This window comes from Rattus norvegicus, chromosome 3 (assembly GCF_021556685.1).
Source record: "Rattus norvegicus strain SHRSP/BbbUtx chromosome 3, alternate assembly SHRSP_T2T, whole genome shotgun sequence".
NCBI lineage: Eukaryota > Metazoa > Chordata > Mammalia > Rodentia > Muridae > Rattus > Rattus norvegicus.
Genome location: NC_141536.1, coordinates 13,509,909 through 13,525,063, shown reverse-complemented (window position 1 = coordinate 13,525,063; position 15,155 = coordinate 13,509,909). Strand labels below are relative to the sequence as shown.

Sequence of the window (15,155 nt, the reverse complement as noted above, 5' to 3'; positions counted from 1 at the left end):
TCAGGGAAGGGGTAGGAAGAATGCAGAGGCAGAGGAAGTGGGAGAAATGGTGTGTGATGCTGGCTTCCAGAACAATATGACCATTGTACCCACATGCACAAGGTCTACCATAGGCTGGGCCTGCCAACATCCTGTCAGGGAATAACGAAGGGTTCACGGGGTCCCACTCATCCGTGAGGCCTTACAGCAGCTAACGGTGGGTGAGGGGGAGGTTGTGCAGGCGTTGGTGAAATGTCCATGCTCACTAGTGCTCTTGTAAGCAACCCCAAAGAAACTCAGCAGGTTGCAGCCGACGAGGAAGGAGTTGGGAGGAGCCGGTGGAAGCAGGTAGAGGGCAAGACACAGAAATGGTGGGGTGAGCAAACTACATTACTGACATGTATGAAATGTCACATTGAGACCCGGTAGTACGCAGTGCTAATAATCACATGCTAAGACGGCGTTTTTAAAATCATCAAGCGAAGGTTAAATGCTCATAAAACTAATTAGCTTCGAGAAGGACTCTCCTTGGTGTAATCACTAAGATGCTATATCGATGGGCTGATGACGGCCCTGAGACTGTGGTGTGGTTAGGAGCTGGGAACAACCATCAGCGGAGAGTACTCCACAACCTCCCTCACCAAGGCTTCCGAGGAAGCCAGTTAGCAGACAGGCCTGCCTGGGACCAGCTCTGAGATCTGACCAGATGCTGCCCACTGTGTCGGTGGTCTATGTAATTGGCTATTCTTTGTCCGGGAGTGGGGTCCAATTCACCTAGATCTGTCTGCAGGGAAATTTTTGCAATGGGGGGGGGGCAGCAGGAAATGATTATGAATGGGAAACAGCATTTTTGAGATAAAGCAAAAAAACCTCGAGGAAACTCACAGCTTCCTTCCGGGGCCCCTGTCTGCCAATGCTCATCTCCTCACCTGACCCTTGTCCCGGGAGCAAGAGCTTCTTTCCCTGTTTGAGTTGTTTTCAAGAGGCCTCTGAGAAAGTTCCCGGCAGGGTCAGCAGCAGCCCATGGTGCTGGCAAGAGCTCAGGCCATAAGGCTGCCTTCTTTGCTCCCCAGCCAGAGGAGACAGGAGCCCAGTAAGATGCTCAAGGGGTGAGACAATGCACCAGACTGCCTCACAGCCCAGACTGGGGGCTGGGAGAGTGGTAGGTGACATCATGCCCTGGGCTGTCTGCCACATCCCCAGGGAGAGGGGTGTCAGACTTCCAGCCACGTCCTCAGCTGTGTGTACAGCCGCTGCTCGCCCCCACAATCTGGAGGCTCTCCCAGCCAGCTTGGTTACCCCTCTTCTGAGCAGAATGGGACCAGGAGCCCCAGACCCACTACACACCTTTAGCCTCAGAGCAAACCTGTTCTGAGGCAAACCCCAGCCCCCTCAGCTCTGAAAGTAGGGAGGAAAAAATACCATGGCCCACTCCTCCCTACCCCATCAGAGTGTCAACAGAGACCAAAGCCCACAGCTGTACAGTGGCAACCCAAGTTCCTGGTTCCATCTGGGAGGACAGAATGGAAGGAGACAGGTTTCCACTGATGAAACCTCTCTAGAAATTTCCCCCTTGGGCTGTAAAGGCATGGCAGAGAGGCCCAGGAATAGCAGCATGGTATAGTGGCCAAGATGCCCAGACACAAGAAGGCAGGATGAAACAGAAAAGAGGAAAGGAAAATGGGGGGAAATGGTGAAAGGAGAGGGGAAGGGGGAAGGGATCTCAGCCAAGTCTTAAAGGAGTGCTCTTGTGTGGGCACTGTGGATAGCCTCCAAACCAGCCCTCTCTCCTGCCTTCCACTCACCCTTACTAGAAAAGAATGTAGTAACTGTCCCACCAAGAAGTGTGGAATGCCCACGAGACTTTCCCCTCTGGGTTCCTCGGGTGCTTCCAGGGAAAAGAAGACAGTGTCCACAGGGAGGGCCACAGAGCCCAGCAATGTGGTCAGGTGTCCCATGAGTCTAGGTGCCCCTGCTAGGAGCAGAGGTGGAGGTGGGAAGCCCAAGATTCTACCCTGCCCCGGTGCTTCCTGACTCTGAGGCACCGAAGCCAGAAAAAGCCACCCAGGTGGGAGCCAGTATGGTGACATGAGACATCGACAGTGGCTGAGTATGGTCTCAGGAACCCCTTGTAGCTGTTAGCAGACAGGATTCTGGAGCCCTCCGGCAGATGGGGGAACTTACTGTCTTGTCATGGTTCCCCGGAACTTTCCTATGGGTGCTCAGGGAGGGGCAGTACCTCTGTCCACTACACAGAACCGATTCAAGTGGGCAATGGGCCAGCATTGGCAAGTGCTGGGCCCACACTTCCATGCAGCATGGCTTGGACTTAGCTTAGTAAACCTCAAAATTATGAATGAATGAATGAATGGATGATGGATGATGGATGGATGGATGGATGGATGAATGAAGGATGGGTGGATGGAGAGACAGATGGATGGATGGATGGATGGATAGATAGGTGGATGGATGGATGGATGGATGGATAGATGGATGGATGAATGAATGAAGGATGGGTGGATGGAGAGACGGATGGATGGATGGATGGATGGATAGATAGGTGGATGGATGGATGGATGGATAGATGGATGGATGGATGAATGAAGGATGGGTGGATGGAGAGACAGATGGATGGATGGATGGATGGATAGATAGGTGGATGGATGGATGGATGGATGGATGGATGGATAGATAGGTGGATGGATGGATGGATGGATAGATGGATGGATGGAGAAATGGGTGAGAGGGTAGACAGATGAAGCGATGAATGGATATCCTTATCCATTGGATGATGGGTAGGTGAATCAGTGGATAGATGGATGGCTTGTTGGCTGTATGTAGCAAAGAGGATGGGTAGATTCTTGGGTAAATGCATGTGGATAGTTAGGCGGACAGGTAGGTAGATGGATGGATAAACAGATATAAAGGCATGGATGAGCGAGCTGTTGATGGTTATCTAGACGGGTACATTGACACACAGACGGATGGGTGGGAGGATGGGAAGGAGGTGGGAGCATTGCTGGGTGGGTGGGTAGGTACATCTCCTACATCTTCAAATTGAAGGTCGTGTCAGGATTTGTCATAACGCTTAACAGAACAGCTGTCCATGGACGTTTTCCCAAACTAATCTAGCCAGGAAACGCTTCCAGAAAGACACTCACCTGGGGCCACCCCGCTGTAGGAAACTCCAGAGACACGGAGGAGGGGATTCCCCTCCTGGTCTTTGCCCTTCACCTTGAGATAAAAGCGCTCCTTTGGTACGTGGAAGGGTGGCCCAGCCCAGAGCTGATGAGTGGACCCATTGGAGAGGAGTTGTGTAGGCAGAGTGAGAAGGGACCTCCCCGAGCTGTGTGAGAGCTCCACAGACTCAAGGTGGCCAGGTGCCTGCAGACCCGTAGAGTTGATCACCAGGGAGATGGGTACGCCTGCAAAGACAAGGCGTGGGATGACTGCTGGACTCTGGGGCCGCATTTCAGGAGCCAGCCTCCTTGGCCTTCCTTCACCAGGTCTGCATCTTCCCCATCTTCCCCTGTGTGAGCTAAGGCTGGAGATGAGAAAGGACGACGCCGTGCGGCTGTCCATGGTCCTGAAGCACTACAGCTTCTCCACCCTTGCCTGGATTAGCAATCTGCTTCTGCAAACCCAGATCCTAGTGAGATAGGACTGGGAAAAAGCTAATGTCACCCCCCCGACCCCGACCCCACATTTATTTGTCATGGTGTTGGCTGTGATCTACCCCGCATGGGGACCCTCTCCCCACCCCTCTCACAAGCACGGAACTGGACTCAGCTTTCACCACTTCCTTAGTTTATTTGAGAGCCTGAGTCAGGTTTCTCCTCTTTCAGATGGTTTGATGATTTTCAAAGAAACACCAAGTCTGTACTTGGCACAGAAGAATCTAAATGTGAGTCCCTCGGAAGGCCAAGCCTGTGAGTATCAGGCTCAGGCCCATGCTGCAGTATTCAGCCAACAGTATGTAAAAACCCCCTGAGGTCTTGTATGTCCAGCTAATGGTATACAGTAGCTGTTTGCCCTGGTCCAGGCATTCAATGTCCAAATAGCCACAGACTCCCCCAAGCCCTAATGATCCCAGTATAGAAGCTCAGGGCCAAACACTCTTACTTCCTGTTTCAGCGGGGCATGGAGGTGCACACCTTTGATCCTAGCACTGGGGAAGCAGAGGCAGATTTTTGTGAATTGGAGACTAGCCTTGTCTACAAAGTGATCCAGGACAGACAGGGCTACACAGAGAGCCCTGTGTCAAACCCAACACAAACAAACATTTCCGGTATCTTTCTCCTCCTCCTTTTCCTCCTCCTCCTCTTCCTCCTCATCCTCATCCTCCTCTTCCTCCTCATCCTCATCCTCCTCTTCCTCCTCATCCTCTTCCTCCTCTTCCTCCTCCTCCTCCTCCTCCTTTATTCTATTGGTCCTCATGCACTCCTAGGAATTAAACCAAAACCTTGCAGACATTCGCAAGCATTCTGCCACTAATCTATCTCCCTAACTTTTTAAGAAAAACTTCTTGTGTGTCTCTCCCCTTTCAGGCAGTTACAATGGCTTTTTAAAGACCATCAAGTCCACATAAAGTCTAAAGGATACAGTCAGGAAGCCGGAGGATGCAGGATTATAGCCATATAGGTCTGAACAAGGAAAAAGGAGTGAAGAGAGATTACACAGGCAATCCTAGTGCTGGGGAGGGAGAGATGGGTGGATGCCTGGAACTTGACGGGTAGCTAGCCTAGCCCACTTGGTGAGCTCCAGGGCGTGAAAGACCCTTCTAAAAAACTGACGGTTCGGGGTTGGAGAGATGGCTCAATGGTTAGCAACTCTGGCTGCTATTCCAGAGGACCCAGGTTGAACTCCCAGCACCCACGTGGTGGTTCACAAACGCCTGTTAACTTCAGTACCAGAAGTGCTGCTGCCCTCACTTGGCTTCTGTGGGTACTGCATATACACGGTACACATAGATCCAGGCAAAAGTCACGCACATAAAATGAAAAAACTCAAAAGCAATTGGTGACCAGTGCTGGAGGAATGACTGCAGAGGAAGTCCCCTGACCTGCACACACACACTTGAACATATATATAGGAACATAAAGACAGGAGAGACAGTGGCTCAATATTAAAAGGGACAGTATGGGGTCCCCTCAGCCCTTGGTCTCATCCATCCTTGGCTGGAAGGATGCTCTGAAGGTAAATATCACCACATGGGCTGATGGAGAGGAAGCTGGGCCAGAGTCATCCTGTGGTCTGGAACAATAGCCCATCTTCCCCTCCGCAGGACCCATTCCACAGTCACGAATGGCTCGCACAGCCAGGCAGGACCTCCCTCAGCCTCCCAAAGCCACTGTCATCCTAAGGCCCAAGGTACCTTGCAAAGGCCACTCGATGGTGTGGTTGAGGTCCAGGGAGGGCTGCACGGAGAAGCCGGCTCGGAAGTTGATGTTGCTGATGCCCGATATTCTCACTGAGTGGCGGCCGCTACTGTACACCTAGTGCAGGTCCCCACTCAAGTCACCACGTGCCAATTTGGCTATTTTCTGAACTTTTCTTCTCAATCTTTCTGGGTGTCATCCCAAACTGCTCCCCTCCCTCACGGTGGCAAAGCAGGTTGTTCCTCCTCCGCTCTCGCCCCTGCACCCCATCGATGTACCCATACCACTGCCCACACATCCCAGGCTCCCATGCTGAACACCCAGTGTCCCTACCTTGATGGCCCACAGTCCTGGGTGCTCGGGCTTAAAGGCTACGACCTTGGCTGAGTCTGGAATGTTGAGGAGCACATTGAGGCCTTCGTCCGTCTGCAGGACCCTTCCTGTGGAAGCCCCAGGTGTCTTTCAGTCCTCTCTTATCCCAGGGTTCCCAGGTTCCCCACCCTCCAGTATCCTTGGGACTGACAGGAACTGTCATCACTTTCAGTCCCCATTGGTCAGTTATCACCAGCCTTCTCCACATGCAGGGACACAACTTGATGTCCCCTCACTCTTCCTAATTTCTATATATCCTTGAGCATGAACCCCCTGCCTCTGTCTGTCACCTCTTTGTGGAGTGTAGTGATATGTGTGATATATCTCTGTGTAGGGTGTGTGTGTGCATGTGAGTGTGTGTACACATGTGTGCACATGCACATATGTCAGACGACAGCTTTCCACAGCCAGTTTCACCCTCTCACCATGCGGGACCCAGGGATAAAACTCAGGTCTTCAGGCTTGGCAGCAAGCTCCTTTACCCACCGAGCCATCTCACTGGCCCATCTTTTCTTTTTTGTGACAGGATCTCTCACTGCACTCGGAGCTCATTGGCTGGCCAAGGAGCTTAGGGGCCATCTGTCTCCACCCTCCAGTACTGAGGGTAAAGTGTGGCTGTCATTCATGGGTACTAGACATTCAGACTCTGGTCCTCATGTTTGTGAGGCAGACATTTTATTGGCTGAGCCATCTCCTCAGGCCCCTCCTTCCATCGCCTCAGCCTGGCCTTCCAGCTCAGTCTTGCATCAGAAGAGGAGGTGAACCCTGGGACATACCCAGTGGGTCCCGGACTTCGATCTCAGGCCCTGGCCCGCTCAGTGAGATGGTGACTTCCTTCAAGCTGGGGTCAAAAGGGATTCTCCATGTGTGTTCGCCCTCCTCCTCGTGGTCTGCTGACAGCAGATGAACTTTGGAGGCCTGGATGGCGGACTCCACCCACTTTAACACCTGAGGAGAAATGAGAGAGGCTGAACTAGCCAGTGTGCCCAGGGTTTGATTGATGTGCCTGGCCACTTGAAGCAGACCTAACTGTGTGCAGAACCTACACACTCCCCAGACAATTGGGGTGGCAGACAATCCATTCAGTCCTCAAAGCCCATGGACTCTCCCCTGTCCTACACCGGGCCTGATTGGCTCTTCTGCCATCTTGGCGGCTATGGTTTCCAAACGATGCCCACATGGGGACACGAGGTGATTCGGTGCAGAGAAGAGCAGGCACAGGCTTCTGCAGCATAGGCTCCTGCCTCTCCTCTGCCTGTGATGCCTGTGAAGAAGCCCCTGGTGCATACTGAGTGCCTGGGAGATCTCGAGTCTCCCTTCTGTGTGGTTTGTGGAGCCACAGGCTTCTCACAGGGTGCTAATCTTCACAGGACTACAGGGTCCTGCATTCCGTCAAATAGATTAAAGTTAGAATCTTCAGTGCTTGCCTGGGGCGCCGTCACTGGGTAGAGTGTTTGCCTATCTCACAGGAAGCCCTGGGTTTGATACTCAGTGCTGAAAAAACTTTTCTATGCCACACGATTCAAGGAAAAACACTGAAAAGAACTCTGCACTCAATAGGAATGGTGCTCACAAGCCAGAGCATCCCTCCCAAGGACCCAGAGCCTTTTTGGAAGAAGGCCCACTCCTAAATGTGGAAGGAGTGACGCAATTAGGAAACCATTGTCTTGCAACTACTAATGAAATAATTGTTTTGGGCAAGGATCCTCTCTGGATGTTAAAAGCACAGGGTATAAGATTAATGGGGACTAAATATCCACCCGGAGCCTGGGTGTTACCCCCACAGACACTGAAGTCAGTATGGGGTGGGGAGATACGGCCTTGCCATACACAGCTGCCTGTCACCACCGGAACCAGTGACACAATGTGTCATCAGCTACAGTAAGACGGCAAGGTGCTGCTTGTCTGTTGATGTCAGGCATCAGAAAGAAGTCACAACACCAGCCCTGAGACACCACTCCACGCTCACCAGCCACCGCCTGCCCAGGCCTTGCAACAAACTCGGGTTAGACAGGAAATAGAGAGGGAGGAAATAGATCAGTGACGTCGTGGGGCAAAGGCTAGAATTTAGAACACGGGACCCAGCAGGGCCTCTTCAGCTGGTGTCCTGACAAGGAGCAGATGACTCCAGACTTTTGAGGTTAAGACAGACACAACAATCAGGTGTAACGGGCAGCAACAATTAAGACCTGAGCCCCGCATGCTTCTTCAGAAAACATCGAGAGGGGCTGGGAGATGACTCTGCGGATAAAGCATTTGCCTTGCAAGAGGCAGGACCAGTGTTCAGTCTGCCAGCGCTCAGATAAAAAGCTAGGTGTCATGACAGTCCACCTGTAACCCCTGTGCTTGGGCGGTAGAGACAGGGGATCCCTGGACCAAGCTGGCTAGCCAGACTAGTTTAACCTGAAAATTCCAGGTGCTGAGAGAGACCCTGCACCAGTCAATGAAGCGCAGAGAGAACACACCTGATGTCAATTCCTATCTCCACGTGCACATAACACATGTGTGCCCTCATACACGCATGCATATACATGCGTGCAAACCAAAACCAAACCAGACAAGGCATTTTGAGGCCAGTTGGGGGAAATCGAACAAGGTTTTTTCGTACCAGATCACAGTAAGAAAGTGTATTAATATTAGAACATTCTACACTATGAGGGAGAGTAGGGGGAGGGGGTGCCAGTAAGGTTCAGCTGAGGAACATACATGAGACCCTGGGTTCCATTCCCAGGAAATAGTCAATTCTAACTTGTTTATGGATAAAGTATCACGGCTCAGCCCAAGTCCAGAGGGGTAAAGAAGAGAAAGATGCAGGCAAGTGCTGAATTGTTGGTAGCCCTGTGTCTTAGGGCATGTTGTTTGTCTGATTTTTGAGACAGTGGCTATGTAGCTCTGGCTGGTCTGGAACTTACTAACAAGACCAGGTTGGTCTTGAACTCACAGAGGACTGCTTGCCTCTATCTCTGAGTGCCAGGATTAAAGGTGTGTGCCGCCATGCCCCTCCCCTCACACATTCATAGTAATTTCAGAAACTAAAAGCCATTTAAAAATGATAATGATGGGTTGGGGGTTTAGCTCAGTGGGAGAGCACTTGCCTAGCAAGCGCAAGGCCCTGGGTTTAGTCCCCAGCTCCGAAAAAAAAGAAAAAAGAAAAAAAAATTATAATGATGTGAGGAGTTTATCATACACCTGGGTATGATGTTTGCTTGACAGTGTCAGTCAGCTGTAAATGCCTTCCTGGAGTTGTTGCCTGAGAAGGAAAAGAAAAAGAAAAAGAAAAAAAAATCTGTGATTGATTAGTAATGTCTGTCACGGGTATGAGACTAGGAGAGAGTGGCTTTGTGTGCTACCTGCAGGCCATTGTGACCCTAACTGGCAGTCCTCCTGCTCTGCCTACCCATGTGGCTTTTCACAGAAGGGAAGGGAATTGGAAGATGTGCCTGAGACTTTGAAAATGAGCACATTTTACTGCGACTTGGATTTACTGAGACACGTGCTGAGACCTCAGTTATCACGGGATAAGAATCAACTTTGTTCTGCCTAGTTTTCTGCGAAACATGTCTCTTGAAAAGGCTCCACCTGCCGCAGCTGATGGACCAGGACAGGGTCTTTTGTCTCCATGGTAGAGGATGGAAGGAAGTCAGTGATGCTGAGGAATCAGTGAAGCTACGGAGACATTGCCAGATAGAGAAGGAGCAGCTCTGTGCCAACTGCCTGTTCCTCAGGTCATACAGTGGAGGCAGAGGACGGTGACCCAGAAAGGAGGCTGCCCCAGGCAGCAATCTTCTGGACAAGTTACATCCGCTACTCCAGTGACGGAGCTACTGCAAACTGTTCTAAATTGTTCTGGTGGAGAGAGGATGCTACCAAACCACAAAGAAGGCTGGGACACGGACAGCAGCACCCTAATGGCCCCAGCATGAGGCAACCTCCTGGAGGGGAGTGTGATTCTCACAGCAAGTCCAGACCACCTTGTAGGGCCAGGCTAAGGGTCAAGGCCTTCTGGACCTGGCTGTGCCCCCAGGCCTCCAGAGCGGAACTTAGGGGCCTTCTGAGCAGAGTCCTTCATTAAGCAAGCACACTGTTTATTTGGTGACCGTGATGGCTTCCAGATGTCTATGGGGTGGGGCCTGGGAGCCAGCCATCTGCTGGCCTGAGCTCTGACCGCTGATGGAGAAGGAAGGAAAGAGTCTGGCCTTGTTACCCTCTGCCAGAGGACTGCTGATGGGCCCTTCATGGCTGATAAATTACCCTAGAGGCTTGACAGCCAGGAGAGCCGAGGAAGCTGAGAGAACCAGGAAGAGGAATGGGGGGTCACGGCTACACATGAGGGAGCTGAGGGACTGGCTTGGAGTCACAGAGGGAGCACCCACCCTGTCCCAAAGCTCTGCCCCTTGCCAGCTGTGCACCCCAGATTCTCTACCCAGCCCTGCCTTGCTGAGAACACTCTTGAGAGTGTACCCCTACTCTTCAGAGGGCTTCAGTGGAGAGGGGGAGGGGAGGGGAGAAACCTCTGCCACCAGCCAGACGATTGGGAGAGTTAAGCTGTGGTCAGCTCTCACCTAGTCTTCCCGGGTCCCAGCACCAAGCTCAGCCCCCTTCCTTCACCCTGGCCACCACCTCAAAAGGCAAAGGATCCCATCAGCACAACTGTGCCCAAGGGAAAAAGAGGGAGATCCTGCTACGGGGAAACAAGAATGGGCATAAAGTCAGTCCCCTTGAAGGCAACAGAACCCATTGCCACCCCCCATCTTGCCCCCAGCAGCCCATGTCTCAGCCTTTCCACTACCCTGAATGCTGCTGGGTAGAGTCCAAGGTTAGACCATCTCAGGGTCCTCTAGGTTGGGGCTCCCCAGGGCCACTGTTGTCGGAAACAAGTTGCCTCTCTTCAAAGGTAGTTACAGAATCTGGGCAATTTGTTGGGTGTACTTACTGCTGCTGGACAAGAAATTTGTCCCAACCCCCAGAACTGGCTAAAGAGAAGATCGTAGGGTACAGAGCAGTGGACCATGCAGCAGGGAGAAGGAGATGCCCAATGCTCTCCTGGGAAATTATACGGTGACTTCCCAGACAAGAAAACGCGGTGTGGTGAGCTCTTCCGCCCCCTGGCACACTCCTGCATCTTCAGCTTTTGTAGCTGAGCCTGGACCAAGCCAAGCTTGTGTGCCACCCATGGGGTCTACCCAAAGCTTGGTTTTTAAAAATGCCCACCTTGGGCTCGGAAGCCTAGCTCAGTAGAAAAAAGCGTGTGGTGTTTACACATAAGAACCTGAGTTCGGGGGTTGGGGATTTGGCTCAGTGGCAGAGCGCTTGCCTAGGAAGCTCAAGGCCCTGGGTTCGGTCCCCAGCTCCGAAAAAAAGAACCAAAAAAAAAAAAAAAAAAAAAGAACCTGAGTTCAGCTTCTCAGGACCTCGCAGAAGTTGGGAGCTCACGCACGTGCCTATAAACCAACGCTGGGTCGGGGATGCACAGACGGGCAACCCTGGAGCTCACTCACCAGGCAACATGGTTAGTTTTGGCTTTGGTGAAATACTGTGACTCAAGAAGTCAACTGGAGATCACCTAGGGAAGATGCCCAGTGCTGACCTCCAGCTTCCACATACACTCACAAATGAATGCATGTAGTTACATATGCCACACACCCTGGGACAATCTCAAGGTCGCATTGCCTGCCTTCAGTATGGTCCTCTCTTGTGGCAGGATGGTCAGAATTCTAAGTTGCCTTGCCAAGGAGAGAGGTTCTTCAATTCCCCCATATACTTTGGAACAAACTCCAAAAGGGGGCTCTTCCCCCATAACATGACAAGTTCACAACCCAAAAGAACTAAGATCCCCAAGACAGAAGGTCCCGTGTTCAGGCCAGTCACCTCCTCCTGGGTGGGGCATGCAGTAGGTGCTTACTAAATGACCACAGGAGAGTGTGCACAGTACATCAAAATCCTGCACTTTGTGAAGGTCAAAGTGTTTGCTTGACCTGCCTCCTCAGAAGTTTAGAAGACGTCTTCCAGCTAGAGCCCCACTGGCCTGACTTCCCTGGGGAACGGCCACAGCCTTGGCTGTCTCAGCTACTTTCCCAGGCTTGCTGAGGATCTGGGAATATCCAGAAAGAGACAGATCCAAGGCTTGAGGCTCTCCATGCACAGAAGCCTCCATTCTACCACCTGGAGCAGCTCAACCTGGCTGTCAGTGGTCCTGCCACGTGAGACTCGCACAGCAAAATGTGGAAGGGCTAACCTGGGGTGCCTGGAGACAAGGACCCTGGCAAGCTGTCTTCAGCCTCTCTGTCCGATTTGACACTGGAAGGAAGTAAGCATCCCCGCCCCCCAAAAGCGGGGACGAAACTGTCCCTCCACTCTGAAATGCCTCCCGCCCTTACGTGGGGCTCCATGCCAGGGTAGGCTGACAAGCCAGAAATTAAAGCCTGTTGTATCACAGAGAAGTATAAACGCCATCTGTCAACAGGGAGCCGAGGCACGCTAATCTAAACACGGCCCTAGAGACCAGTCCTCTCAGCTCATAAATACACAGCTCACAAAATCCATTCTTGAGGCCACTGCCTGCCCTGCAGACACCTTCTTTCCCAGAGCAGCAGGCATGGGGACCCAAAGCACGCTCTGTCCCCCAGCCACTTCCTGGAACTAGTTACCCAGCTTGGGTGTCTGTTTAGGGTGGCCTCCATGGCCCAGCCTTGAGGGCTCTCATAGTCTGAATACTCACACACCCACAAGACGAAAACTCTGTAAAGCAGTGTGGAGAGTTCTGGGAAGTGATGTGGAGCGAGATTTGACCTTGGCAGGAAGTTGAAGATGGCTTCCTGGGAAGGCACGTATATCAGATGGTTAGGAGTTGGGAGAAGAAAGCCTGACCAAAGGTCCCAGGGCTGAAGAGCAGGAGAGAGGCCGGTTGGGTTTTGAGGAGTCGGCAAGAGGAAACACAGGCAGAGGTTCTAATAAGGGTCTGGATGTGCGGGAGAGGGGCAACAGGAGGAACCTAGGGGTAGTGTCCTGGGGTCCACACAGGCCATTCCCAATAGTCTCAGGGAAGCTGGTGTCAGGGTCATGTGACAGCTGGGGCTCTCCAGTGGTTCCACGCCCACACTTTGCACTCAGCAGTGCCGGAGGACTTACAGCACAGAGAAAGGCCTCTCGGTTCCACTAGAGAGATGGTGGTTAGGCTCTGTACTGTTGGAAGGATGGGCGTTGGGGAGGGGAGAGCTGTCATTTGGTCAGGGAGCAGGACAGGGGCGCAGACGCCTGGCATGCTCTGGCTTAGTAGATCCGGAAGCTGGACCCTAAGGTAGTAGAACCAAAGCAAGTCCCTCTGCTGCTAACTCCCAGGATCCCGGGCCCAGACAGTGGTCCCTTTGCCCCAGACTCTAGGATAGCATCTGAAACTAACTCACTGTCGCCCTTCCAGCAGCGGGATATCGGCAGCACCCCGAGGTGCTCCTCCAAGCCTCAGCCTCTTTTACTTTTGGGGTGTTTCCCAAGAACTTGGTGTTTCCCAAGCCTGGGGGGTTTCAGGAGAGTTGAGGAGACACGCAGAGCCTGGAGGTAGGCACTCAGCACCACTTGGTGACAGCCACAGGCAAAGCTCCTATGTACGACACCATATGAGGCTCCACCCCCTCACCCACGGGGGCAGCAGGCTCGGAAGGACTTCCTGGGGTGACTCACCTCCGACACCTGCTGCTTGTCCAGCTGGAACACCTGGCCAGAACTGGTGGAGGCGATCTCCTCAAAAGCCAGGTAGCCAGGGTGGGTGCGGTCACCGCAGTCCCCAGTCAGCACGAAGACCACCTGGAAGATAGGCAAATAGGCCCTGTGCTTCCTACCGTAACCAGTGGAGGCAGGACCCCAACCCTGGGAGACCTGGGAATAATGACACAGTCCGTGCAGGAGGATCAGGAGGGATGCAGGGTAGGGGCAGGGCAGTGTGCACAGCCAGAGACACAGCAGGTACTTCTGAAATCTACAACAAAGAATGATACCGAAATAGACTCCTTTTGGAGTGGCCTCTAGAAGCTACGGTGAGAAGAACCCTGAAGAGCTCTAGAATATTCTAGACACAGAAGCATCTATGTAGTCCCAAACCTTGAAGTTTTCCCCAAGAGTAGACCCGCCCTTCTCCCCTCCGCAGCCATCAGTGCAAAAAGCAAGAGGCAAAGTCTTGACCTGTCGTCCGAGCACACAAGGACCAGGGTTCCTGAGCTGCAAGGACCAAGGGCTGTGAGGGCAGAGAAGCATTGCATGAAGGGAAGATGGGGGAGGGGCTGCACCAGGGCAAACCTCACCAAGAAGCGAGGTCCCCAGAGCTTGCAACCATGCTGCCTTTACAGAGGGGTGGCTGGCCTCCACAGCTCCAGGGCTCCAGGAGAGACGCCGGACCCCACTCACCTGTGAGGCTTCATGCTCCCCTCCTGGTCTCGTGCACGCTGCCCACCCCATCCCTAGAGCTCCTCACCTGCGACTGCTTCAGCTGCAGGAGCTGCAGGAGCTCATTCTTCTTGTGGTAGTCCTTGGCACGGGCATCCGAGAAGACGTAGATGAAGGAGCCGGGGTTGGCAACCTCCACGGCAGCCTTGATGGCCCCCACACTCATTTCTGGGCAGTCACCACCTCCCTGGAGGGTTGAAGTGTGTCAGCGGCTGCCACCCACCTCATCGACAAGGGAGCAGCCTGGACAAACCTCTAAAACCAGCGGGAGTTGGGAGTCACCTCGAACCACCTCAGCGTGGCTGCCCTGGGTCAGGCTGTGGTCCCTGTCGGTCCCTCCCAGCATCTGCCCTGTTGTGACTTTAGGCAGGTGTGTTCCTCCTTCTCTCTCTTGCGTGAGTGACAGCTCCATCTTATAGAAGGTATGGAGCTGGGGGGTGGGAGAGCGGCTGAGACATGAGCGAACCTTACACAAGTGAGTGTGTAAAGTGCATATGTACTCACGTGTGGATGATCATACACATGTATGTGAGTATGTGTAGAGGTCAGAGGTCAATGTTACGAGTCCTCCTCTTTTGTCACCTTATTTTTTCAGATCCATCCCTCACTGAATGTGGAGCTCCCTAACACTGTTAGGCATACTGGCCAACAGTGCTCTGTGGTCCTCCTGTCTCTGCCTCCTCGTGCTGAGATTACACGCATGGGCAGCCACACCCAGCTCTTACATATCTGTGTGACAGGCACGCTTTACCAAAAGAGCTGTCCCCCAGACCATCACCACCACATGGGACAGGGAAGGCTGAACGGAATCACTGGGGGCAGCCTCAGGAAGTCCTGTGGCAGCCAAAGCTTAAGAAGTAAGGATCAGAGCTGAGCCGGGCAAGGCCAGAAGAAACACTCTCTCTGTCACTTGCCCTGGCATCAGGCCCTCAAGGAGACACACTCACACCCTCCCTGCCTGGCAGCACCCAGAGCTTTTGGTGAGGGCAC

At 52.8% G+C, this 15,155-nt stretch overlaps 1 protein-coding gene across 2 annotated transcripts in view; it reads right to left on the bottom strand.

Moving 5' to 3' along the window:
* The window catches only part of Hmcn2 (hemicentin 2), a 149,299-nt gene that overhangs the window by 114,336 nt on the left and 19,808 nt on the right, over window positions 1-15,155 (bottom strand). For both annotated transcript variants that reach the window (XR_015684241.1, XM_087655099.1), the window contains exons 3-8: window positions 14,194-14,352; window positions 13,407-13,529; window positions 6,506-6,677; window positions 5,691-5,797; window positions 5,354-5,474; window positions 3,141-3,404 (exon numbers count right to left, since the gene is read on the bottom strand). Coding sequence is in view for 1 of the 2 variants with exons in the window: in XM_087655099.1 (XP_087511225.1) it covers window positions 3,141-3,404; window positions 5,354-5,474; window positions 5,691-5,797; window positions 6,506-6,677; window positions 13,407-13,529; window positions 14,194-14,352 (946 nt within the window). In the remaining variant the exon portion in view is untranslated. The remainder of the gene's footprint in view (window positions 1-3,140; window positions 3,405-5,353; window positions 5,475-5,690; window positions 5,798-6,505; window positions 6,678-13,406; window positions 13,530-14,193; window positions 14,353-15,155) is intronic.